Here is a 25,632-nt window from a genome sequence, read left to right as displayed (position 1 = left end):
CACACATAAAAATCAGGTTGATTGCATCGAGCCTCATTAAAACCACATTATGTTAGTTTACTTAACTGCAAAGGCAAATATTTTTTCAACATAAATCCTATGCATAAAACCATGCAATAAACATATCCATTGGCATCTAGATAAAGGCTCTAATAGGAGGCTCATACAATGAGCTATACAGTAAAACCAAGAGCACAATCAAGCTCCAAGACAATCAACACTACCAGAAAAAGCTCTTACTAACTTTCCTAAGCCCAGGATGCACAACCTTTTTGAAACACAGATCTCCAAATTCTTTATAAAGCTGGTAAGGCTACGGCAAGCAGACAAGAATTTAAAACTCTCTTTTAAGGAGTTTAGAGCCAACAAAGCTCCTGGTATTTTAGTGCCATTGCAGGCTCTTGTAACACTGCAGGCATTTAGAAGCACCAGCAAATTAATATGCTGCACCAACTCATTTGGTGAACAATCTCATTCAGATCTTAAGCTGCTTGTCCTGGGTTCTGAATGTGTGAGCAGGCTGAAAAAATCTGAGGCGCCGCAGATATTTCCTGAAAGGGTGCTACAGTTTTTCGAGTGTAAAGCTGCTTGCTGTACTTTGGACTGGTTACTGGGACAGCAATAAAAAGCATTCTTGTGTCTTGAGGGCAAACAAAACCAAGACCACCACACCACATACATCATGATGTGATTGGTCAAAGGACTAACACAAACTATGGTTAAATGTTATTAAAATCTTTGTCGTGGAGAGCTGCTGGTTGAGTTTGGGTCAGTGTGACAGCACAGTGTCTTTTATAGGAATATTTCTTAATTAATTGCTTTATTAGGACTCTGTAATAGCAAAGTGTGCTGCTCACAGAGCACATGGGGTGGAACTTTGTGACTAAAACTACAGATATGTGACCCTGATTTCCACTCTTCTCACGTTCCTGGAAGATCAAGTGAAAGGCTACCACACCACCACCAAATAAACACAGGGAATGCTTACATTACAACCTGCTCCCTGTGTTTTCCTGTCACAGCAATAACAAACCATGAAGCATCAAAAGAGGATGGCAAGCACAGTGCTGCTCTTTTCTCTCACTATTGTGGGAGGAAGTCTAACAAATGCTTGTCATTTCCAGAAAGTAATGGATTCCCCAACTCTGTGGCATAAACAGTGCCCACAAATTGCACGCAAATCTGTCACAAATTCAGCTCTTCACAAGAAGAATGAGTCTCCATTTAACATCAGCAGACAATAACACAGCACTAACATCAAATACAGCCAGCTCACAGATGAAAATACTGCAAACAGCTTAAGAGCAGACTGACATCTCAGAAGAGAACCACAAATTTAGGTCAGCTCATTCCTGTGCTGTTCAACAGAGGAACAGGAAGCAATGTGATGTGCAGAGCAAGATGTTGGTCACTTGGGCTCACTGCTTCCTGCAGCAAGAGAAAAACTGCAGCCCATTTTCAGCACAACTTCTGCAAACTTGCTGCAACTGGACTGCGAGGTGGAGACCAGGTCATTCCTTTCAGGAAACAAACTCCTTTCTGGTAACATCCACAGGATTCACAGTGCAACAGCCTCCAAAGAGAGATGAAGCTGCTTCCTACATTATTTTTGCACAGGGCCATGTAGGGCACCTCACAATTACATTTTAAGGAGTAATTCATTTCTCAAATGAAAAGAAAACACACACATTCCATCCTCCCTTTATGAGGGATGTGTGAATATCACCCCCACACAACTTCAGAACTCCATATCAGGAGGTTTTTAAGCAGATGCCATTAAATATTGATGTTGTATTTCATTTTTTGCATGACTATTTATTTGAAAGGAATTAATTAGTACATTGAAAAAACAACTCTTTGAAATGTGGCTGTCAGACACACATTTTTTATAACACCCAGGGAGCACTGCAATTCTAGATACACAAAAAAATTATACTATCAGCCTACTATGTTGATTTTCAATATAAGAAGATACAATAAATCTAAAAGTAACATAAAGGGTATCTATTTTATCCCAGACTATAGTAACTATTCAGTGGTTACAATGTCACAACACAGCTGAACTTCCATAACAAACTGGGGCACAAGAGAAATTGCCATGTTTTTACCCCAGACCAGAAGAGATACGTGTTGGGAGAGGTTGAGGATTTCCACATCACTGAGTGTCTTGTGCTCCCTCCTTCCAATCTTCCTTGTCTTGCAAATTATGTGACATGAATTAAAGACAAGGACCATCAGTGCCTGGGCTGCACAGTGCCTATCCAGCACAAAGAGTGTGGGATCTCCAGCAAAAAATGCTGACAACCAACTCATGACAAGTTCATGAAACAAATAAATATTTGAATTTTAAAAACCAAGGGAATTCTGGAATAGTACAGTACTTTAAGCAATGCATTTTTTAAATAAAAGAAGCAACCCAAGTGTTACAAGGATTGACATCCTATAAATGACACTGAGGCATTCCTCAAAAGTCTTGCTAGATGGACTTCCAATTAATTTATTGATCAAATGAGATGGTATTAGCCATTTACTTTCGAAGTGGAAGATTTTAAAGGGCAAGTCCTTATTTTTGTGGAATAGATGCCTGGCTTTGGATATAACAGTTTATCAGAGCCAATGAAAACTCATCACCTCAAAACACTTTTTGAAATTATTAAAACAGCAAGATATTTGAAAATTTTCCCAAGTCACTGTCATCAATTCTCTCTCCAGTGCTCTGGGTCTCCTAGAATAAGCTGAGATTTGGTATATTCAGGTGACCTACAGAACCCTTGCTAAAAATGACACTTCCTGTCACAGTGCTCAAGCCTGTGAGGGGTTATCACACTGCACTTTAGTCAACATCTTTGGAAACAAATGTTGCAAATCCTAAAGTACATGATAAGATGAATCTTATGAGTAATGCAAGAGAGGCAAAATAAACAGTGTTTTCGAGAATAAATAATCTACTCATGGGAAGGAAGATGCAAGGGGGGGTAACAGGGGAAAATAATGGGATATTAAACAAAAAACCTGCCCTGCTGCAGAACATCAGAAAAGTAAATTTTCTCCTTAGCAGAACTCAAGACTAAGGTGCAAGGCATCTGCATAGCAATGTGTCAGCCTTCCTCTTCTTCCCCTTTTCCTCTTCCTCATATCTACACTTTGCTTACTTCAGCTTTCATCCATCATAAGGCTGCAGCTCTATCTGTTGGATTAAAGAGCACACAAACACACAAGAAATGCTTTTGTCTGAAGAACAAACAGGAACCTCCTGTCCAACCTTTGACTTGAATGGGTCTGAGCTACTGATCTTCACACAGCAACTGGAGCTTCTGGGCTCAGTTCCCTGAACGTCCCATGACTCCCCAACTATTTTATAACACAGGGATAGACCAGTTGCTTGATGAGCAGTTGAATCATCTAAAAAATATGAAAGAGGATATTGACTGGAATCTGCAAGATGCTTTATCTGCCAAGCAGGGAAAGCAAGTTTGGCCTCTGAACCAGACTGATTGAGAGAGGAAGAGGAAAACAAATGTGTGTTTACCTACCTACACAGAAGGCAGGGAAAGAAAGAAAGAATTTCTCGCAAATTGACAAGAACAACCCCTCCCACATGAGGACAATGAGGTCACTCAGTGCTCTATAGCTGCTCCAATGACAATACCTTCCACTTAAAATAGTTTTGGGAAGCTACAGCTCTGGTCCAAAGGTTGAGTCAAAGCTGCTCCCAGCCAAGGAAGAGAAAATAAAGGATTTGTTTTTCACAAACCCTGAAGATCAAACCAGGGTTTGTGAAAATTTTTGGCTGCTAATTCACAGCCCAAATTGGTGGGTCATAAACCACTAGGAGCAATGAAGTTTATGTTGTGGGAGAAGACTTGGGCAGAGCATCTCTGAAGCCAGAGGCTCAAGATGACAGCACCTGCCAGTTTCCACCAGGGACATTCAGAATTCACAGACATTGGTAACAAAGAGCCACCCGAAAACATTCCAGCTTTCATGAAGTCCTCGGGCTTTATGGATATACTTGTAAAGGATTCCAACATGCTGGAAAAAGAAAATTACTGCTTACCTGGCTTGGTCTGCAGAGTGAGATGCACCAAGACAAAGTGACTGAGAACTAACAGCAAGACAGAAGAGGTGTCACGTCTACATTAATTTTTTGAGTACTTTTGCACATGAATGACATCCATAATGATCAGTAAGCTACTGATCATTACTAACAAGGCTACTGACACTTTAGAGTTAGTTCTTGTTTATGAGCACTTAATACACAGTCTAAAGCTCAGTCGTCATGTTTCATTCCTCCTCCTCCAAGTTAAAGAAAAGTAAAATTGCAAATAAAGCTGAATGCAATCACGACCTTTTTATCCTTGAGAAATTCATGCAGAATTTGGGACTCTGCAAATGCACACAAACAATCTTAACATTTTGCAAAATAAACACATTATACAATATGCATAAGATTCCCCATTTCCTCAGTAGTGATTGTTGTTTAAAAATGGTGTATTTCCTGGCTTTAAGATGCCTAATTCCACTAATTTGATATTTGTGACCATATCTATTTTTGGAACAGCTATGGAGCACATACACAAAGGAGAGAAAACAAGTTCTAAATGCGGTGCCATGAATAGAGCTGTATAGTTCATGCATCTTTTCTTCCCTAAGAGAATCTGAGCATTAAGCACTGCACCACACAAAGAAAATGTATTCTGGTCCCTTTTTTAAGGGTGATTTGTGCCCGTGGCTTTTTTCTGTTACTTTTGGGTTCATCTTCTGATTATTTTCAAAATTCTCCTATCCACCAAAGCCTCTTGAAGTGCATTAGGGCTTACACACTAGTCCCAGACTGTTTAATTTAGCCCTAATACCTTGAGGAAGCTTCAGGATGGATTGTTGCTGCTCCGATTAGGGAATCAATCCCACCCCCCGCCGAGGAGGTTGGATGGATGCCTTGTCCCCAAAGGGACATCAATAGTGCTCCACTGACCGGCAACTCCCAAACTCCGTGTGTGTCAATCCATCGTGAATAAAAACCCCAAAGACTTCATTCTTACATTCTAACTGCAAAACGGGGGACTGGATTTCTATTATTTGGACTTTTTGACTTGTTCAGCTCTCCTAGTGTGGATTCTGGCTTTTGATTCCTCTGTCACTATTCTGGTCTTTTGTTCCCAGAGATTAACCCACAAGCAAACCACAGAAGACTACACTGAGCCAACAGCAAATTCAAGTCAATATAAGTGTCTATAACTGTGTGCATGAAACCCATAAATATAATGTAAAATGTCTTCTGACCTCCGTGTGAATGGAGCACACCATTCTGTCATGCTGTTCCCAACCATCCAGTACTTCAACTCAACTGCTAATAGCCAAGTGAAATGTTTATATTTGTATTGTTTAGCTCAGAAAAGGCTTTTGTTAGTGGAACAATTCAACACACTCCTTCAACCATTAAATGCTGGCACTATGATACCTTTCTGTTCAAGACTAAGTATTTTCCAAGAGTGACAACTATGCAGACCCAGTCTCCAATGATGTCTAAATTTGGTGCATATGTTTCACAACAGCACATTTTCTTGCAAAAATCGTCGTTTTCCAGCAATTACAGCTTTCCTATTCAAGATCGTTTTGTGTCAATCACACTGAATCTCTGGAAAAGGAGTTTTCAGCAATTTTATACATAATCCAGGTATAAGGATGATGCAGACAAGAATCAGAATGGGAGCCACAATGCAAAAATAAAACCAGCCCACGGTTATCTGGAGGAGGAGGTGGTGGGGAGATGCTCACACACACCAGGAATAGATGCAAGCTGCTACCCACTCCCAGAGTCTCCTGCGCTACTCCATTGCATCTCAGAAGGACACATGCAGCCACACAGCCAGAGACACTCGATTTTATCTTTAAATAGAGCTGGAACCTAGCTAGCCCCCCCATTCCAAAAATAAGGCTGCAAATCCCCAGGGCACTGATTTAAATAGGCACCGAGTCACACATGTCATGTGAGATGCATTCTCACTACCTAAAGGGTCGGCTGGTGCAATTTGGGGGTTCAGGTAAAGCACACAACTGTAATCTGTTGGATGCCTTGATCCTGGTGGTCAGGCTGGCTGTACTTCAGGAGGATGGAGCCTCTTGGATCAGCTGATGATGATGGTTTTGAGCAAAGCAGCAAAGAAACCCCTAACCAATATATCCATCATTGAAACATTTGCTTAGGAGGTTTTTTGCACACCAAAAACTGAAGCAAAGATGTGGAGTTTTTCAGCTTTTGCATGTTAAGTTACAAACACATGCCAAAAGCATCCTGTGCGAAACCCAGATGTTTCACAGCTCCAAAGACTTGTAAGGAAATAAAGGCTCTTGACCACCACATAGAACCCTTTCCTCTCACCCTTTATTTTTAGGCTTTTCCAGTGACTACACATGAGCAAAAGGATCTCAGACTGTTATACTTGGGAGAGAGAGGCAGGATGGGTGAAAAAATATTTATGTAGTGCTCTAATGCAGCTCTCCTTGTTCATCCACTGCTAGTTTTCTTTTACTACAGCAAAACCTGAGTTATACAATCTTAATGAATGCCACTCCTGTAAGGCCCACGTTTGACAGATCAACAGCCCTCAAGAGGGCAAGAAATATTTCTCTTCTCCCTTTAACTTTTGTTTGAGAAAACACACTTCCATTCACTCCCTGCTCCATGCCAATCATTTTTTTCTTTTTGTAAATACAAGATAAAAGTGCTAAAGCATTTATCTCTGCATAAGAGAGCATAATGCAAAGTGAAAAATATTATCTAAACACATTTTGAACTTATTTGCTAAAAGACTCCTTCAGGCTTTCTGCACAGAATGAGTAGATGAAAAACAGCAGCACACACACTTACGGATAAAGCTTTTATTTGGGGATATTGTCAAATATTCTTCCACAGGGAGTAAAGATGCGAAGTGCAAAGACAGAAATCGATGTATATACATTCAAACCAGTATGTCAACTCTACTTAAACATTACACAGAAAAAGCCACATAAAATAGCAATACCACAAAGCCAAAAGAGGACTGCTAGGTCCCTGCACTACTTTTCTGTTTTATTTCTTATCTAATCTTCATCCTTTGCGCCATGCTTATTCCTTCCCCTAGTGCACCCACTATACTTTCTCCTGATCCCATCAAACTCTTGACTTGCCATTCCTAATGCACTAATCCCATTGCACATCCAGCCTGACAGCAAGTCACAATCCCACCCGTCCTGCCCAGAGCCCAGCCCTGCTCTCTCTACCTGCTTTTATCCAAGCTGTTTCCTTGTTACTGACTGGTTCCTTGTTTTCTTTGTTTGAATTAATTTTCTCCTCCTGAGCTCATTTCTGCCGTTTCCTTCACCCTGTTAGTCCTGCTTCACTCACTGTCAGAACTGCCAATTTGAATTATCTCTCCTCAAATGACCCTCTCCATCATTCCTGGCACTTCAGTCACAGGAACAGTTCCTAGACAAGCAGAACCAACTGTCTGTAACTAGATCCTGGTGTGATCTCTAGCCCTCCTTTTCCACATTCAGTCTCTTGAATCAGGCAGTTTCCATCTCTGACCACAGCATCTCACTCACCTGAGGGTGAGTATAACAAGAATCACTCCATGATAACAGAAGAACTGGTTTGTTGTCATTAAGAAAGAATAAAAGTGGTCAGAGGGACCTTTACCATGACTTGGTGCAGCCATGCCTTCCATCCCCTCTCTCTCCCAGCTCACTGACCCACACTACTCTTCCAAAACTGAGCCCAGATCCCAGATCCCCCTCACCCAGAACTACCCTCCAGCCAGCTTCTCCCTCCACACCACTGAGTGCCAACAAAGGAGTCTGAGAACAGGAGAGACTGCCCAGCTCCACCTTGGCCTTGAGCAGCCATGGCATGGGAAATCTGGCTGCTCTCCTGCAAGGACCAGACTGAGCCATCCTCAATTATTGCGTTGGTGACCTCATCTCACCCCACAAAAACCCCTCCAAGGCCAAAAGGTAGCCAGCACTCAGGAAGATTTGGTCAATAATATCTTCACTGAGTACATGCAAAGTGGTATTTTTCCAAAGGCTTACAGGTTTGTCTAACTGAGGAATATTTTCTCAACCACAGCAGCAGGCATATCCCTGTTCAACAGCTTCTGTCTGCCAAATTTCAAGCCCTGCTCCAATGAATGGGAGCACTACAGCTTTCCAAAACCAAAGAGGCATCGTGTTCAGCATGTGCAATACATTGGCCCTAGTAACAACTGAATATCCTGACTGCTCTGAAACACAAAATGCAAGGGGCAGGCACAGAAAGACAACAGCAGCCTTAGCACACTAACATGGTGAAAATTTAAGCAGCAGAAAATAGATTATTTTAACAAAAAATGTTAAATTCATTCTCAATAAGGGCCCCCAGCTCAGTCTAGAATAGAGTCTGAGACAGAGAAAACTGTCCAAGGCACCAAATAAGCAATTTCTTGGGGTTAATTGGAGCAAAATTTCCAGGAGTGCAGTTAGGAATAAGGAATATACTCAAAATCCTTGCAAGATGATCCTTCTCCTGTCAAATAGGTAGCACTCCTTTATCTGCACATCCACAGACTCAGTACAATGAAATTAAATTTTTGAAGTATAAAATGAATAATTTATGAGAGATATTGTACCTGCTATTCCCAGAGGAGTAAACCTAAACACTACAAACCCTTCCCCTTCAGGGAATGAATGGCACGGGCAGCACTCACACCAACCCCACTGCGAGGGCACAACTGAAGGCTTGGCTTTGTAAAAGCTGTTTAGGTACCAAACAGAAGCGCTTGAAAAACTCTGAACAAGAGATGGCCAAGTGACACATTTAATGGAAGAAATCTATATTATTTCAGCTACAACAAGAAGAATAATCCACTCGGATTTCCTCGGGATTAAGGACTATCTGGGTGACTTGGTAGCTCACTCAGGACCATCTTTCTAAACCAGACAGTAATTCCCGAGTGACTCCCTTTCAAGTTTTATTGCTTTACAGGGTTTCTGAGGGCATCTGGGGGATTGCTGTTGTTCTTTTGATTGTTTTGCCAATTAGGCTGACTCTTCCTCAAATAAATTAAGGACAGCATTGCAACAGAACTGCTTCTTTACATGCCTTTCAACATGATCTGCTTCAGTGATCAGCAATGAACACCAGGCAAACAGTATTTAATTCTTGCACTTTGCTTACAGCAGAGCTCATCTAAACGCCCCATTTACAGTTTTTTTTCTATTTTTAGATGCAAAAAGATACATTTTATTTCATTATACCAACAAAACATTCGTAATAAACTGAGCCAAGAGAAATTATTGACCAAGTTAATAAGGTTGTCTCCGGACAACACGGAAACATGTTAAATTCCAAAGAGATCCACCACACCTGCTTGAGAAGAAAAACTAGAAGCATCATGTCCTGTGCATACATCCATTATATATTTGTATATATACACACACACTACTATTCCACTGTTTTGTATTTTACAGCCAAAGCCGTTGATTGAAAAGATTGGCAAAGACTGCAACATACCAAGAGAAAATAGTGTTTTACCAGTGTAACAAGCTTACTGTTTTAAGAAAAAAAATAAATAGAAAAACAGAGTTTCTAGGGGTGAAAGGAAGAAGAGAAGTTTCATCTGAAGCGTACAATTATATTGAAGGGGGAAGTTATTTTAAAATATTTACATGAACACTAAGGAAACTCAACAAAGCATTGGATTTTGACAGCTGGACTGGATTCAACGCATAACCAATCTCAGCAGCAGTATTTCCAACAGGATGAAAGTGAATTTCAAAAAATTCATTAGCAGGTTACCTGTCCAGCAATCAAAGGCAATAATGCAAAGCAGGTTATTAAGTTACAGTGTCACAGTGCAGCAGTGGCTCCTGCTCTTCATGTGGAATTCGGCTTTTGAAATTCTGCTTTAAAAGAGTGTTTTACAGCTTTTGAAATTCTGCTGTAAAAGAATGTTTCACAACATGAGTAACACTAATGAGCTGCAAAGAGTCCAGAAAAACATCGGCTCATGTTTGACTGCCTTCCCCATATGGTTCAAGGAAGCGGGGGATCTTGAGCAGCCACAATACGGCTGGAAGGGAAAACACTGTATTCTGCAAGCCTTGACTCACTCTGAAAGACTGTAAATCCCCCAGCCTTTAATGAATAGGTAGGAAATACAAGAATAGGTCGTTTGACAATATTGTAGAAATCCTCTTTCTTAAAGCAAATCAGAATTGTAAACGAAATTACTCAGACATTCAAACATTGAAGACCCAGCAGCTCTTCAGGTAGCAAAAGGGAGTTTTTCTATTCCTGGTGCCTGCAGGTACCCAGGGGTGTAGGCAGGGACCTCTCACATACCCCATTCTCCTACCAATCACCTCCTGCAAGCAGGAGAGCAGCCCCCACTCAACAAATCACTCTAAAGTTTAACAATTCTCTTTTTAAGCTCATGAAAATACCTCTGATGGCACAAACTTTACAATGCATGTGCACAGAGGCTGCAGCAGCCCCGAATCCCACCCTGAGCTGGGCATGCACACAAAGGTGTGAGCTGCAGAATGCAGATGCTCTGGAATGATTCAGCGTCTATAAACTATTTCTCACCCACTAATCTGCATATACAGGCTGACCACTTAAAACAGGGAGTGAGCCACTGTGAAATAAGGAGATGTTGATGTCAATTTTGCTACCTCAAAACTGTCCAAATAACTATGCAAAATACTAAGCTAATACTACTTAACTAATAAAAAGTGTATTTTGCTTTGAAGTGCCCATCTCCGGCAGTCTGTGTACGACTTTTACTAAGAGCTTTTGAATAACCAAGCCCAAATTATAAACATGATGTATTTGCTACTGACCTCAAACTTTTCTCTTCCAGCCTTTCACTGTATTTGCTATTAGGGTACTTTTAGAGTGTATTTTTATGGGTAAAATTCCAGACGCTTTGAAATACACAAAAGTTTTAACATGTTACTAAACAGAAACCAAGTTTCTGTGAAACACACAAAAAACAAAAGGTCAGGGATACACAGCTCTGCCTCTGGGAGTTGTCTGAATGGCATCAAGTAAGTTTCACAGCAAATTTACAATAAAATACAGGTTTCAGAAGAGCACAGGAGAAGATTGTCTAAGCTGCCAGCAATTCATCCACCCACCTTTGAAGTCAGGCCCGTAATGGAAACTCTCAGCTCATCAGAGTTAACCTGTGGCTTATCATGCAAGACTAATTACTTGTGTCCTTTTCCCATCATACACCATCTCCTTTTCCTTTTGAGTCTTGGAGGGTAACAATTAACAGCCAAACCCAAAGAACCCGGGGGTGAGGGCTGTAGGAGGTGTGAGAATGGGATGGGTGGGATAACACATAATTTCTATTGTATGCAATCAACTACAGTGCTGCATACAACAAAACTAGATGTTGGCTCAAGAATCTATACATCAAACCTAAATCCAGCTCTGCAGATGCTCTCACAAAGCAGAGGAAAACAGGGTTTTCATTTGAGATCACATTTGACTCCTGTGCCCATTACGCACCACCGTGTAATGCCACAGAGGTCAAAATTACCCAGGTAATCCAGATGGTTTCCAAATGTGAGTCACCCTCCATGCAACACCCATCCATTGCAAATACTATTGGAGAACAATGCTGCATTCAAGCAAATTGCAGAAATGCAAGATCACAGCTGTTTAAACACAAATTCTGCTGACGAAATAAGAGTACTGAAAGAGGAAACAATTTAGCAGTTACAAATAGCAAGTGGGGCGGTCAAGTTCTCAGAGTTGCACCTATGTGGAATGAACCTGAAAAGGCAAAAATAACCATATCCACAAGCCATGTGTTTTCATAGTAAAGTGTGTTGGAACACCCTCTAAACAAAAGGTGTTGTCTCTAAAGTATTGCTTCCGTCAGGAGTTGGCCAACACAGCCCCTTGCATCCGGGCAGCAAATTAAGAGCCGGGCAAATACTCAATATCCACCTTCTCACAGGCTGAAAGGACAGTGACAGCTGTTAGCAGCCACCTAGCTTTCACAAAGGTCAAAGAAAAACTTGATTAAAACACCTTCGTCCCCAGGATTTTTTTTTAAATTTACACTGAATGTGGAAAAAAAAAACCAAAACCAAACCCACAGCGTCTACACCTCTGAAAAACTCATAGCAAAAAGATAAAACTTTCCACATTCAATCGCTCTGCCATTTGCACCTGCTGTGCTATGACAGGGTTTTGAAAAGGCAGAATTTTTAACTTAACCACAAATCTACACGTAGATCCCCCAAACTACATCCTGCACCAAAAGTCATAATCAAGAAAGTTCATTCCATTCAATATACCAACCACGTTGCCACAGCCTTTTCAACTCCCAAGACAAGCACCGAAGTGCCGAGGTTGGTTTCAGCTCAGTTTGCAATGTAATCCCACTCGTTTCAAGGGCTTCATACCACACAAAAGGGCTCTGGAGGGAAGTGTGGCACACACTATGATTTTACTCACTAAAGTACCCTTCAGAAGGGCTGTGGGTGCCACACTTCGTGTTCTTTGCCATTAGCCAAGACAGGAAAAGGGTGAAGGAGAGCCAAGAGTGATTTTCCAGCCCGTTGTCCCCAAAGCACGGTACTGAAGGTACACACCTTCACCCCAAAATAACCTTTACTTATCACTTCCACTAGCTAAGCATTTAGAAAACACTACCATTTTCAAGAAACGGACGTGAAATAAATATGTACTACACCCTCCTACCTGTCCTCCCTTAATGCACTCTTGAACCGGAGTGAAAAACAAAATGTTTTGGTGCTATGCCTGAACTTTGTCCTTTACCTGCTGCTTCCTCCTCAGCTCCTGAATGTTTGGAGTGTAACAGGCAGAATTGTGCAGGGTTTGGGTGGACAGAAACTGCACACAGGGCTACATGAGACCTCCAGGTTTTGTTCTGCAACACCGGATTGCTGGGAGGCCCCAGACGATCCCATTACCCTGAGCATTTCACCTCATACAGGACATAAATGCTGCATTAAGACCTCTAACAACTCTGCTGGTTATTGGTATATTTACACTCACAGGGACAATCTTGAGATGCTATGCCAAGCCCAGAATCAGTGAAATATCAGTAGGAACTCCACAATAGGATTTGCAACCCAGAGGCACAGGGTGCACTCAGATCACAGCACAAGGCTAAAAGCCTGTTTTGGGAATAACTCACATGTTGCCAAAGGGATTTTATTGCTTTTGAAGTATAAGGCTTTCTGCAATCAGCTTTCCCCCCCCAAGGAATGAACAGAAATTGTACGTAACTCCAAGCACATTAACATTCTATGTGCTCTAAAAAGCAAGCTCGATTTTACTTGCTATATTTAAAGGGGTGAATCATGAACATGCATGGAGCCTGGTAGATAGAGATAGAGGGTGCAAGTCAAGCCTGATCAAATATTGCTAATTTTTCTAGGAAATTTCTGAACTACAGTTAAAAACACTTGCTTTTGCTTCAACTTTCAGCCGTTCAAACCACATATGACTCACATGTAGAACAGGCATTTGCTGCTCACCACACCTGCTCCTCAAAACCCATTCCTTGCCTACTTAAAAAAAAAAAAAAAGACTAAGTTCTAAGGCAAATGGAAATTTAATTTTGTTTAAGAAAGACCTGCCACGATCAACAAAAGAAGGTGGCATACATTAAATACTGGTTGTTTGTGTGGTTTCCTTTCCACTGAAAGGGAGAGCACAGAGTGAGAAATCACTGTTTTGCCCTAAATACCCAGAGCACTGGAAACCGACGGGTTTTCAGAGCTCTGCCCAAACTAAAATTGAGTAACTCCTGCCAATTTTGTAACTAGAATCATTTACTCTGTTAATCCAACCCTATTCCTCAGTAACCTGCTACATTTCTCAGAGTGCTACACTGAACATGTGAAAAATGATACTTGGATGCTGCTGAAGACAAGTTCAGAAACAATGTTTTTGCATAAAAAATGTTACAAAAGCAATTTGTAACTGTTGCAGAAGACCAATGTATGACTGCACGCACACACACCCCTACAAATATTACATAAAACAAAAGGAACTATTTATATGCACTACCCTCTACTACCATTCTGGTTCAGAAACACCTCAGCATCGCTTGCAGTTTTAAGAATGCAAGGAAAAAAATAGAAACAAGAAGAAAAAAGTTCCTTTTGAGAATCCAGAATTTATTTCCCAGCGTCAAAACTGTCAAGTTATACAGCCTCTCACTTTAATTCCACTCAAACTATTCAGTCTCCTCCCAAAGCATTCAAGATGCAGAAAAAGGAGGCAACTGCAGGTTTTCCCAGAGACATTCCCATGCAGCAGAGCTGTTTATATACTGATGAATCAATATAGCATCACTACACTATTTCACCAGCATTTATCACTTTTCTTTCTATGGCATATAAAACCACACCAAAATAATCTCTGCCAGTCAGCAGTTGCTCCCTAATTTACTGCATAGTTCTAACCAGTTCTGGCTATAACATGACTCCAATGTCACAGCAAAACGGGATGCTGAACTGCCTGCCAGAACGGGCCAGGAATGCACCCAGAAAGGACAACAATTAGCACATCCAAAATAACCGTTTCTTCAAGAGACACTTTATAAGCTCAGCTATATTTTCATCTCAGCTCGCACCGGTTACCAGCCACAAACACTACAGGAGAGAATCCTGCAGTGCTTTACAATCCAGATGACCCTCTGCCACTTATTCTTGACTTGTTCATTCAAAACGCCGTTTCCGTTTCCCTGTCCCCCCTGGTCCCGAGCCCAGGTTTGTCCCCAGGTGTTTGGGGTGTCAGGAACAGCCGCTCAGAGCCTGCTGCCCGCGGGTACCAGCCCTGCCAGAGCCAGCAGGTCTGCTCCATGCTCCACCATCAAACATGGCTGCACCATGTCCTCTTTGTGATTGAGTATGTGGAACAGCTCTTCTGCCTTCCCACACTTCTTTTATCTGCCTTGCCTTGTTTCTGCTCGTTAGCGAGGGAGCATTTCACATCGCTATTAGCCACTTCTCATTGCTTTTAACAGGACGGTATTTTCCATTAACGTTCCACCGTAAGCCAAATGCATTTATACTTTCCAGGTTCTCCTCAAAAACGTCAAGGAGCTTTACACACTGAAACCCTCCGCACCATGAAAACCTGCTTTATTTACACACAACAAACTCTTCTCGTAAAAATCTCCGTCCTTCAGACTCAGCATGGAGAGAAGCCCCTTAACAGCAGCGGCAGGAAACTTTATCATCTGGCTTTTCTTCCCTGCAGCTCCCTCTCCTGAAACCGGACCCCCTGTCCATAGCTCCAGCTCGGAGCCTCCCGCAGCAGCCACACACCAAACCCACCCCGGGCTCGCTGCGAGCCCCCTCCGCTCCGCAGCCACCGCCGCGCTTTTTTGTGCTATGGAGCCTTTTTTTATTTAATTCCTTCAGCAAAATTAAATCAAACTCCTGAACCTCCGCTGGGATTTCCCCGCAGAGGCTGCACGTGAAACTTTCCGTAGCGGGAGGACCCCCGGGCTGAGCTGTGCCGAGCGCCGCACGGAGGGTCCCGGCTGCCCGCGCCGCCCGGGCACGGACCGTTATGCCCCGCTGCGGCTCCACAGCCCCGCTCCCCCCGCGCCACACTCACCCACAGCTCCGTGCCCCAGCTCATGGCTCCGCCGGCGCTGAGGGGGCGGGCGGAGGGCGCTGCGGGGCTCGCTGTCCCCCGGCTGTGCGTGCTCGCCCTGGGGAGGGCCGTGCCCGGCGGTGCGAGCGGAGCGGGGCGGGACGGGCGCTGCTCACCGCCGCTCCCGCCTCATCGCGCCGCAAAATGGCCCGGGCGGCGCGGGGCGGGGGGGCGACTGACAGCTCCGGGCTGCGCAGGCGCGGAACGGCCGAGGCTGGCGCGGGGGGGGCGGGCCGGGGGCGGAGCGCAGGCGCGGCTCGGTGCGCGAGGGGAGCGCGGGGCGGTGTGAGGGGACGGGGGCGAGGGGGAAAGGGAGCCGAACGGGGAGAGGGGAGCCGGGGGAATGGGGATCAGTGCGGCAGAGGGGGCCGCCGGGGAGCGGGGATCAGTGCGGGAGAGGGGGCCGCCAGGGAGCAGGGATCAGTGGGGAGCGGCGGTCACTGGGGAATGGGGTCAGTGAGGAGCGCGGACCAGTGAGGAGCGCGGGTCACTGCGGCGTGGGGATCAGGGGGGATCAGGGGGTAGGGGTCACTGAAAGCGGGGGTCACTGAGGGAGCGAGCTCTCCCTGTCCGCAGCGCAGCCCTGGGCACAGAATCGTCAGCGCTGAGGTTGCCCAGAGAGGTGGTGGATGCTCCACCCCTGGCAACACTCAAAGCCAGCTTGGACAAGCGAGCAATCGGCTCTGGTTGAAGATGTCCCTCCCAGCCCTAACCTTTCTACTATTCTCTGCTTTCTAAAGCTTACACAAGCCTCGTAGCCCTTCGCTGGACACACGCCAGGCCCCCAATGTCCTTTTTGAAGTGAGGAGCCCAAAACTGAATGCAGTACTCGAGATGCCTCACCTGTGCCGAGCACAGAGGTGGTGATCCCAGCCCTTCCCAGCCTCTTAGCACCCAACCCCAGAGCCAGGTGAGGCTGGGTTTGAAGCAAAAAAGAAAAACGATCTTCCTGGTTTGGTCATTTGTAAAGGAGGTGAGGGCCCTAGAAAGGTGAGGAAGGGAACCCACACCCTTAGAACCCGTGAAGCTGTGTCATGTGTGGCTCAGGATGGTCATCAGGAGTAATTTCTTCACAGAAAGGGTGATTAAATATTGTCACGGATTGCCCAGGGAGATGGTGGAGTCACCATCCCTCGAGGTGCTCAAGAAAGAACTGGATGTGGCACTCAATGCCATGGTCTGGCTGACAGGGTGGGAATTGGTCACAGGTTGGACTCGATAACCTCAGAGGTCTTTTCCAACTGAATTAATTCTGTGAACTCACTGCAAGGGCTGACTTCTAACTCAGCTAAGCAGTATATACACCCCCCACCCCCAAAATAACCCAAATCCAAGAATATTAAATCCACCATCTGTCACCAAAATGCTCAACAAGCATGCAGGAAAATAACCAAATTATCTGCCTTTGCATAAATGTGGGTTATTGTAGCAATTACACAGGCCTTGCAGAAAATGGCTTAGTTCCTTGCCAGAAAAATATTTATTTTGTGATCTTCTTCCTCTGTGTCATTTATTTAAGCTGTGTCACTTAATCTCATTTTGAATTTCTGCTTTTCAGCTACTGCAAATGCAAAAAGAGCTTTAGACTGATATATTTATTGCTTTATCTATTCATGAGAGATTTACATGGGGGGAATAAAAAAGGGAAGCATATTAATTCACCTGAGGTAAAAGGCTTCTGCTCATAAAGGGTGGGGATGCTTTTGATGTGAGAAGATAAAAATTGACCAGCTGCTACAACAAGCATTATCTCCTCTGGATTAATGCACTTCTTCCACTGATGGTTGGCTGTTACCCTACATGAGGAAGAAAAACACATTAAGCAATTCCAACATTTCCAAAGACAATGAAGACAAATGTTATGTTAATAACAGAATTGCATTTATTTTTATCCGAGCTCCATTGATTTGAACATGAGAGGAGAGTGCTGCTCCTCACACAGCTGTCTTTGAAGAGAGGCACAACAGGCAATGCTTTTGTTCATCATTAAAAGTTATTACTTTAAAGGGCTGACTTCATAACAACTAAGAGACACCCAGTTCAGCTCATTTTAGAATAGTTCTTCCTTCTACTGCCAACATATTTGAATAACCAAGCCTGCCCTGCTGCCTGAAGCACAACCACAATCTTCCAAGAGCCTGTACTTCCACAGGCTCCCAAACCCACCATCCTTAGCCCTACATGCAGCCAGGACACATTGCAAAACCAGACAGCACGGTTACATGGAGACTTTCTGAGAGCTTAACCCATAAATACTCGTAGAGAAAGAATGTACAGAAACAGAGAACAGCGCTGGTATCATCTGAGCTAAGTTTGTGTGGAATTTCCTTTTGCACAAAGAGCTGGGAGGGGAACAGGGCAAACCTGTTACACCAGCATGGGCAGGGAAACCTGTCCACACTGAGAGATACAAATGCTCCACCAGTTCCAGAAAGATAAAGGCCAGAAATACAAGTTTTACATTATGATGGTACGTTAGAGCAAACCATGTCAAAAGCTATTTTAAATTATCAACATTTGTGTGCACAGAGGTTCAAGACAAAAGCTAGATAAAACTAATTCTGGATGTTTCTAGAACAGGACTTCTCCCTATTTTTGACTGTCTGTATTGTTTAGCCCAAGTCTCTCCAAGGCAGGGACTGCCACTTACATTATTACATTCAGTTGAGCAGTGCCCAAAACAACAGGGCCTGCAGCTTGGCTGGTCCCTAATTACTTATGTAATTAGCAACAACAAGAGCATTAAGAGCCCTTTATGCCAAAGTAGATGCTGGAAAGCTCAGTAGGTTCCAGTCTCAAAAAATAACTCCAAGTTACTCTTAGAAGTTACATTAGCTAGCACTTCTTCACTCAGTTTACACAATCCATATCTGAGCAACACAGAAGCTGGGTAGGAATTTTCCCTCAGCCATGCTGAGAACAAGACCATGCAGATCTGTTATGTAGATATGGGCCTATTCCTGTAAATTCTCTGTTTATCTCTCCTGTTGTTATGATTCAGAACACTCCCAGATTCAGCTCCAAAACCCGAGCAGAAGCAATTCCATTTTTAGAAAGCCAGGACTTTGTTTAGGAAACCCCAATCCCCCTTGAAAACAGCCAGATTCACTGCCAAATGACTGAGAAACCATATAAAGTAGATAAAATAAATCCCTAAACTGCAGTTCATTCTAAACCTTTTTTTTTTCTCTGTTTGTTTACTTATGCAAAACAAGAAAAATCACCATTTTTAGAGCATGGACAAGCATTTCCAACTTCCAGGATATAGCAGGAAGAGGACGTACCTTTCCCCCCAGAGTTATCACCCTTACAGCTGCTTCCCTTTGATTTTACAATTCTACCCAAATTGTCCATATCCAAGATAAGGAACATTGCTCTTGCTTGTAACCTCTCATACACTGGGACTGGAAGAGCACCAGGAAAGGAAGAGGACACACCTTTCCTAGAGGCCATCATCATCACAGCTGTTTCCTATCTGCTGTTACAACACTGCACAGATCACTCTCACACACTACAGGGGACCTTGGTGCTCTTTAATGCTCCTCTGGGTCCTGATCAAGACCTGATAAACCCTGAACACCCTCAGCTGGGGCCTATACCCACACCCTCTGCTCATGGACCCAGGAAATCAATTTAAGGTCTGGCCTGAAAGCCCACTTTCTTTGCCCTGTGTTTCAGAGGGTCCTGGTTCCAGCTCAGGCTGTGCCTGGCTGTAAATCCTATTGATATAGAGCTTATATCACATCTAGCCTTTTCTTAGACCTGCCTTGTTCTTGTGGACCTGTCCAGCCATCATTAGACCATGGCTGACTTTGGTTGCCATCACCCAAACTGCAGCTGGACTTCTCAACTCAGCCTTGGCACTGTCTCACTGCTGTGAACTCACCAGAGTACCTCGATTTTGGCTGCTCCCAGCTCTAAACCCCGGGTCTGCTCTTCTCCCTTTGCCCAGGGACTGTAGGATTGGATTCTGAGTGGCTCCTGCCCTGGGTCTGTGTTATCTTGCTCATCCCCCCACTCCATGCCTGTACCCTGGCTCACAAAATATGTTAACAAAATGAGAATCTTGCTCACTCTGTGCTGAGCTGTACCTGCAGGCTCTCCCTCCATCATGATTTTGTGACGCAGCTGATATCTTCCACATAACCTCAACGGTTGTCCATGATACACTTGGAAAAAAAACCCAAAACAAAGCAGTCTGTGAACAATTCTAATTATATGTTTGATTACAATGAAGGAACAAAGAATATAGATAGCCAGGCTAAGAATAACTGCGTATACTGTGAATGGCAGACTTACTGCAAAGTGATCATGTGTGGAAGCTACAATGAAACAAACAGATGTCACAACGAACGTTATTGTTACAGCTTGTTAATGATGCTCAGAGGCTGGTTTGTATCTTAACAGAGAAGTAAATTTAGGTACAGACATCTTTTAACATACAGATTCTTAGAAAAATGCATAGCCAAAGAAAGTAAACATGTCACAAATTCTATTTTTGTTCATTTTTATAGGTAATTGGGGAACTTACAGTTAATTCAATATCCAAATTGTTGGTGAAGAAACATTGAAAAAAAAATAAAGATCTTCAGAAAATTTCTATTCTGTGGCATAAAAAAACCCTGATTGCTAGGAAACATCCTCAGACTAAGGATGATTCTTCTGAAGGAAGAAAGGCTCTGAAGGGAGTTCCCCAAGGCAGCATCCTCAGTCTAAAAAAGACTCTGCAGCTGAACAAAATCCCAGAATTATAGGGGAATTCGTCGTGCTCTTTGACCACTCAAGCAGTCAAAATGTGTCTGATAATTGTTAGAGGATCAAGGCATGACAGCCTGTGCTGCAGCTGTGGTTGCAAGCAGCTGTTTCTCAGGAGTCAAATCTTCCCAGGTTTCTCAGGTGCTCCATACACAGCGATTATAACCATTTTAATATTAAAAAAAAAAAAAACAACAAAAACAAAACCCATAAAACCAAAACAACTAATTCCAAGAAAATATCTAACTGGAGTTTTCTAGAATAAATCATGCGATGTTCGTAGATCCGTGGGTTTTTTTTAAAAACCTGTGTTATAGCTCCGTGTGGTGCAAGGACTGATGCTGCCAGGACATCTAGTGGCACCGACACGCACTGCCCAGAGACAGAAAATTACTAGAAAAACAGATTTTTTTTTCATGCTTCCAGATATTTCCTGGTACCAATCCAGGTTTCTCTGGCTGTTGGTGAGATTTCTGTGTTTATTTTATTACCTAAGAATATACAAGGGGGAAATGAAATTGTGAGAAAAAATGTACAGGAACATCTGAATCATCTCTCTAAATAAAGATGGGACATTACTAGATAATCTTGATAAAAGAAGGTCAAGGCCATTGATTTTTCTCTGTCTTTTCACCCTCAGTTGTCTGCTCCAGTCCAGTTGTTTACTTGTTTCTAGAAAACAGAACTTGCACAGCTGTTTTGCCACACACTGAAAGGGAAAATCAGAAACGTCTGAGTTTTGGGAGCTTAAAGCCCAAGGTTCCTCACTGAAAATTAGATTTATTTACATTGATGGCTTCCCATTGCATAGTCTTTCAACTTTATTTTTCAGCAATGCGTCAACCAAAAAGCCATTTTAATTGTCCCTATTCACATTCACTTTGCTTCTTGCGTTACTCTCATTTTGAGCAACAAGTCATGGAAACCAGGCCCAATCTGCTTTTTGTTTTACTGGTAAAAGGGACTACAGCTACCAGTTTAAACATTTCTAAGCTGCAAAACTACCCCTGCAAAGACGCAGAAATCCTCTTGTTTGTTACATGTTTTTTTCGGTGGCATTTCGAATCAATACGTTAACCCTGGCTTTAAATAGAAAAACAATTTTCCTGTTGTTTGGACTACCTGATGTTCAGACGTCTGCTGTTGCCATAGCTCCCAGGAAGAAGCTGGAACTTACTGGTAGCTCCACGGCTGAGCTGGTAACAGCCACTTCAGCCCTCCCTGTAAACAACCAGCCCACATCTCCCTGTGGACGATGCTGCAGGGCTGAGGTAGGAAGAGTTTCAGTCTTTTTTGGGGTTTTTTTTTGGTGTCACCCCACAGAGGCTGGTCTGGGGGAGGCTCAGGGGGTTCCTTTTGGCCAGTGTCCCCCTGTGAGCCCCATGGCCATGGGGGGACCCACCACCCAGGGGGGACCCCGAAACCAAGGGGGTCCCAGGGCTGGGGAGGGACACAGCACAGGGCTTGGCCCTCGTCGAGGGGCTGATCCCACCCGGGGGGCATCGTGGGGAGCAGCCTGTGGGCAGGGGCAGCCCAGCAGAGCACGAAATGCTCTCAGGGGGAGAGAAAAGGGCTGGGAAGCACCTTCCTTCCCTGTGGGGAAAGGCTGAGAGGCTGTTCAGCCTGGGGAAGGTTGTGTGGAGATCCCCACAGCACCTTCCGTGATCTGAACGGGCTACAGAAGCTGGAGAGCGACTCTTGGGCGCGAACTGTAGCGACAGCACAAGGGGGAGCGGGTTCAAACCGAAAGAGGGAAAATTCAGGCTGAATATTGGGAGGAAAACCTTCCCCGGGAGGGCGATGAGGCTCTGGCGCAGGTTGCGCAGAGAAAGCGCGGCTGCTCTCCGGGCAGCGCTCACGGCCGGGTTGGACGGGCTTGGGGCACCCTGGTGGAGCGGGAGGTGTCCCCGTTGGAGCGGGAGTGTCCCTGTTGGAGCGGGGGGTGTCCCTGTTGGAGCGGGGGGTGTCCCTGGTGGAGCGGGAGTGTCCCTGTTGGAGCGGGAGTGTCCCTGTTGGAGCGGGAGTGTCCCTGTTGGAGCGGGAGTGTCCCTGTTGGAGCGGGAGTGTCCCTGTTGGAGCGGGAGTGTCCCTGGTGGAGCGGGCGGTGTCCCCGTTGGAGCGGGCGCTGTCCCCGTTGGAGCGGGAGGTGTCCCTATTGGAGCGGGAGTGTCCCTGTTGGAGCGGGAGGTGTCCCTGTTGGAGCGGGAGGTGTCCCCGTTGGAGCGGGAGGTGTCCCCGTTGGAGCGGGAGGTGTCCCTGTTGGAGCGGGCGCTGTCCCCGGCGCAGCGGGCGCTGTCCCCGCCCGGGCAGAGGGTGGCACTGCACAGCCCCCGAGCTCCCCCATCCCCAACCCCTCCTGACTCCCTGACAGGACCAGCCCCGCCCACCGCGGTCACGTGACGCGCCCCGCCCGACACGTGACTCGCCTGACCCGGAAGTGGCGCGCGGGGGACGCTGACGCTAGAACAAAGATGGCGGCCCGCGGCGCTGGGGCCGTGCTGGGGCTGCTGCTGCTGTTGCTGCTCCGCGCGGGCCCGGCCCGCGCCCGCGTCCATCACCTCACCCTCAAAGTAAGGTCTGCGCCGCCCCCGGCCCCGCTGGCTCGGCCCCCGGGCGCTCTGAGGGGAGCGGTGAGGCCGGCCCGGCCCGGCGCACCTCCCGCGGGCCGGGATTGTTCTCCCCGTGTCTCCACCTTCGTCCCGCTCTCCGCTCCGACCCTTCTTTCTCTTCGCTTCTTTCTGAGCTCTCCCCCCGCGCCCCAGCCCGCCCGGGCCGCGCCGTGTTCTGCTTTTGCCGTAATCCTCCCGCAGCCCTGCCCGCATCCGCACAGCCCCTTCTACAAGTGCTGGTTCTCAGCTGCGGTACAGCGTGTGAAGGGCCTTGTAATTGCGGTGACTGAAGGTGCAACTGCTTCACGTTCCGTTAAAGGCGATGTGATAAGAGAGGGCTGGACGTGAGCTGGGGGAGAGTTTTTTGAAAGAGGTTTGCGGTTGAGTTTCCTTTTAGTTGTGGCGTTCCCGTCCTGCTCCCTCTGAAGGGTGTTTGGCTGCCTTGTTGCCTTTCCAGCTGCTGCTTTGCACTAACTGAGCACTTAGAGGCTGAGTTACTGATGCTGACAGCTTGCTGTTTTGGTTCGGTAGACTGCTGGGTGCGCTTTGGAGGAGTGATGGGTCATCCTGTGATTATATTTCAGAAAAAATAGTTATTCAGGGCTGTTGACAGGAAGCTGTGGGCGTCAGGGAGAAGAAGTGCTGCAGCCTGTTGTGTTCTGCATGAGCAGCTGTGCAGTTGCTGTAGGACCGAGGAGCTGTACAGGCTTCTGTATAGCTTATGGAAAGCTAAATTTTGATTTGATTGTCAACACCATGCAATATTCTGCCAGTAGAAACGTTGGAAGAGATAATGAAGTGGTCAATAACTGGGACCAGTGCTACTGTGCTTTTGTAGCAGTTCAGGGAGAGCCTAGAACTTTGCAGGAGCTCTGCTTCAGGCTTTGGGGTACTGTGAGTGCTGGGGGATGTTCATGTCTTACTTGTAGGAAATTTTCCAGACTATGTAGTGGTTTAGAGTGCAACCACATGAATATTGTTGAGCTTCAGGAAAAGTAAACTTCTCCCTGAAGCAATAAATTAGGAGGCTAGTGCTGGTTACATTATTGTTTTGAGGAATTTGTGACAAATATTTGAGCTCTGCAGGATTTCTCCAGAGTTGGTTCTTTATCCTTATGTCAAAAACTTTCAAACTTGCCCCAGGCTAATGTTCTCAGCAGCAAACATCGTGGCTTTTATTCCCTATTAGGGAGTGCCTGGATCAATTACTAAATCCTGTTTGCTGGTTTTTCCCCTCAGAGTGGGGTATGGGTTTGGTTTTGCAGGTGTTCTGTGTGAGCTGCAGCACCAAGGGCTGTGGGAAGCGGCAGTGAGTTAATGCCTTTGCCCACCTTCTTTGTAAACACGAGCTTTGTTGTTAGAGCAATCTCACCCTTCCTACTTCATCCCCTGCTTTACAGCCTTTATGTAAACACCAGGCTCCAACAACTGAGCCCTTTCACAATGAAATCTCCTTTCTGTGTTTTTGCCATTGGCTCTCTCCGTGCTTGTGAGTGTGCCTTGACACTGTGCCAAGCTAAAGGCCACCGTTGCGTGGGAGTGTTTGATATTCAATTTCCTCGATCAGGCTGTTATTGCTTAATTCAGAATAGCTTAATTCTTCTACCTTTTTGTGGTAATTACCGTGCTAAGGTGAAGCTTTTTTGTTGTCAGTAAAACAAGCCACAGCCCGAGCACTTCCCTGTTCTAAAAATAACGTTTTATCTTTATAAGTGTGTGCAAAATAAGGGTTGTTTTGAGTTAGAGAAATTATTTGCTTGAATCTTGCTGTTAGACTGATTCTGTCAGAGACTCTCTTCTTCAGTATTAATTGTTATTAGCTTCATTAATTTAATGAGATATTGAAAAGACCCAAAACACCTCAACTAACAGAACCCACCCCCTACTAAAAAAAACCCTACAAAAACTGGAAGTTACAGAAGATTGGCAGAAACAATTTTCAGAGGATTCCAGGAGTAGCTGTAGTTGAAATGTTTCTCTTGGCCAACAGTAAGGCCTTTGTCAGACATGAAGTTAGAGAGAAGATGCTGGTTTTCAGTGGTTGTTTGTAAATACTTGTGGCCTTTTAATATTAGTAGGTTTCAGACTTCAATAGCTCAGGTTGAAAACACCTTTCACAATAATTCATTTAGTCTTACACAAATTATAAGCCTTGCTATTAGTCTCACACAAATGATATTCTTTCCAGGTAAGGGTGAGCACCCTCAAGTGGAACTTCCACTGCATTGCCAATGTGATTCCAGTTAGATTTAGGGTAAAATGGTAGAGAATATTTCTTCTGCTCCTTCTCAGCTACAGGATCATGGATTCCACTTCCCTGTAACCTTATTCAAATATTGCAGGATCACTTTTTATCCTGAAGGAGTGGAAGAACTGGGGAAGATTTTTATGGAAACAAACTTGAGAACTTTGGGTATTGGTTTGGCTGTGACCTGTTAGTGATGAGTCCCAGACCATCTCTTCTCAGCAGGGCAGGCTTAATTTTAAGTGCATCCTATGTAAATTAAATTAATGTGTGTGTTAACAACTTGGATGCTGAAGTATTCGCTTGTATGGGTTCACACCTTCATTGTAAACTTAAATATTTCT

General features: G+C 44.7%; 2 protein-coding genes across 3 annotated transcripts in view; one reads left to right on the top strand and one right to left on the bottom strand.

The window, feature by feature from the left end:
• Window positions 1–15,847, bottom strand: part of FNBP1 (formin binding protein 1) — an 88,162-nt gene extending 72,315 nt beyond the window's left edge. The window contains exon 1 of the mRNA XM_085077019.1: window positions 15,641–15,847. Coding sequence (XP_084933145.1) covers window positions 15,641–15,664 — 24 coding nt within the window. The 5' untranslated portion in view covers window positions 15,665–15,847. The remainder of the gene's footprint in view (window positions 1–15,640) is intronic.
• A 5,777-nt stretch (window positions 15,848–21,624) lies between these two features.
• GPR107 (G protein-coupled receptor 107) overlaps window positions 21,625–25,632 on the top strand; it is a 37,965-nt gene continuing 33,957 nt past the window's right edge. The window contains exons 1-2 of one of the 2 annotated variants that reach the window (XM_085077016.1): window positions 21,625–21,705; window positions 22,806–23,004. In XM_085077016.1, the coding sequence (XP_084933142.1) occupies window positions 22,906–23,004 (99 nt within the window). In that variant the 5' untranslated portion in view covers window positions 21,625–21,705; window positions 22,806–22,905. Of the gene's footprint in view, window positions 21,706–22,805; window positions 23,010–25,632 lie in introns of those variants that run through there. The other variant, XM_085077017.1, reaches the window with a different exon arrangement.

The sequence above is a fragment of the Lichenostomus cassidix genome, chromosome 17 (genome assembly GCF_008360975.1).
Source record: "Lichenostomus cassidix isolate B80296 chromosome 17, HeHo_3.0, whole genome shotgun sequence".
NCBI classification, from domain to species: domain Eukaryota; kingdom Metazoa; phylum Chordata; class Aves; order Passeriformes; family Meliphagidae; genus Lichenostomus; species Lichenostomus cassidix.
This window is presented reverse-complemented; position numbering and strand designations above follow the sequence as displayed.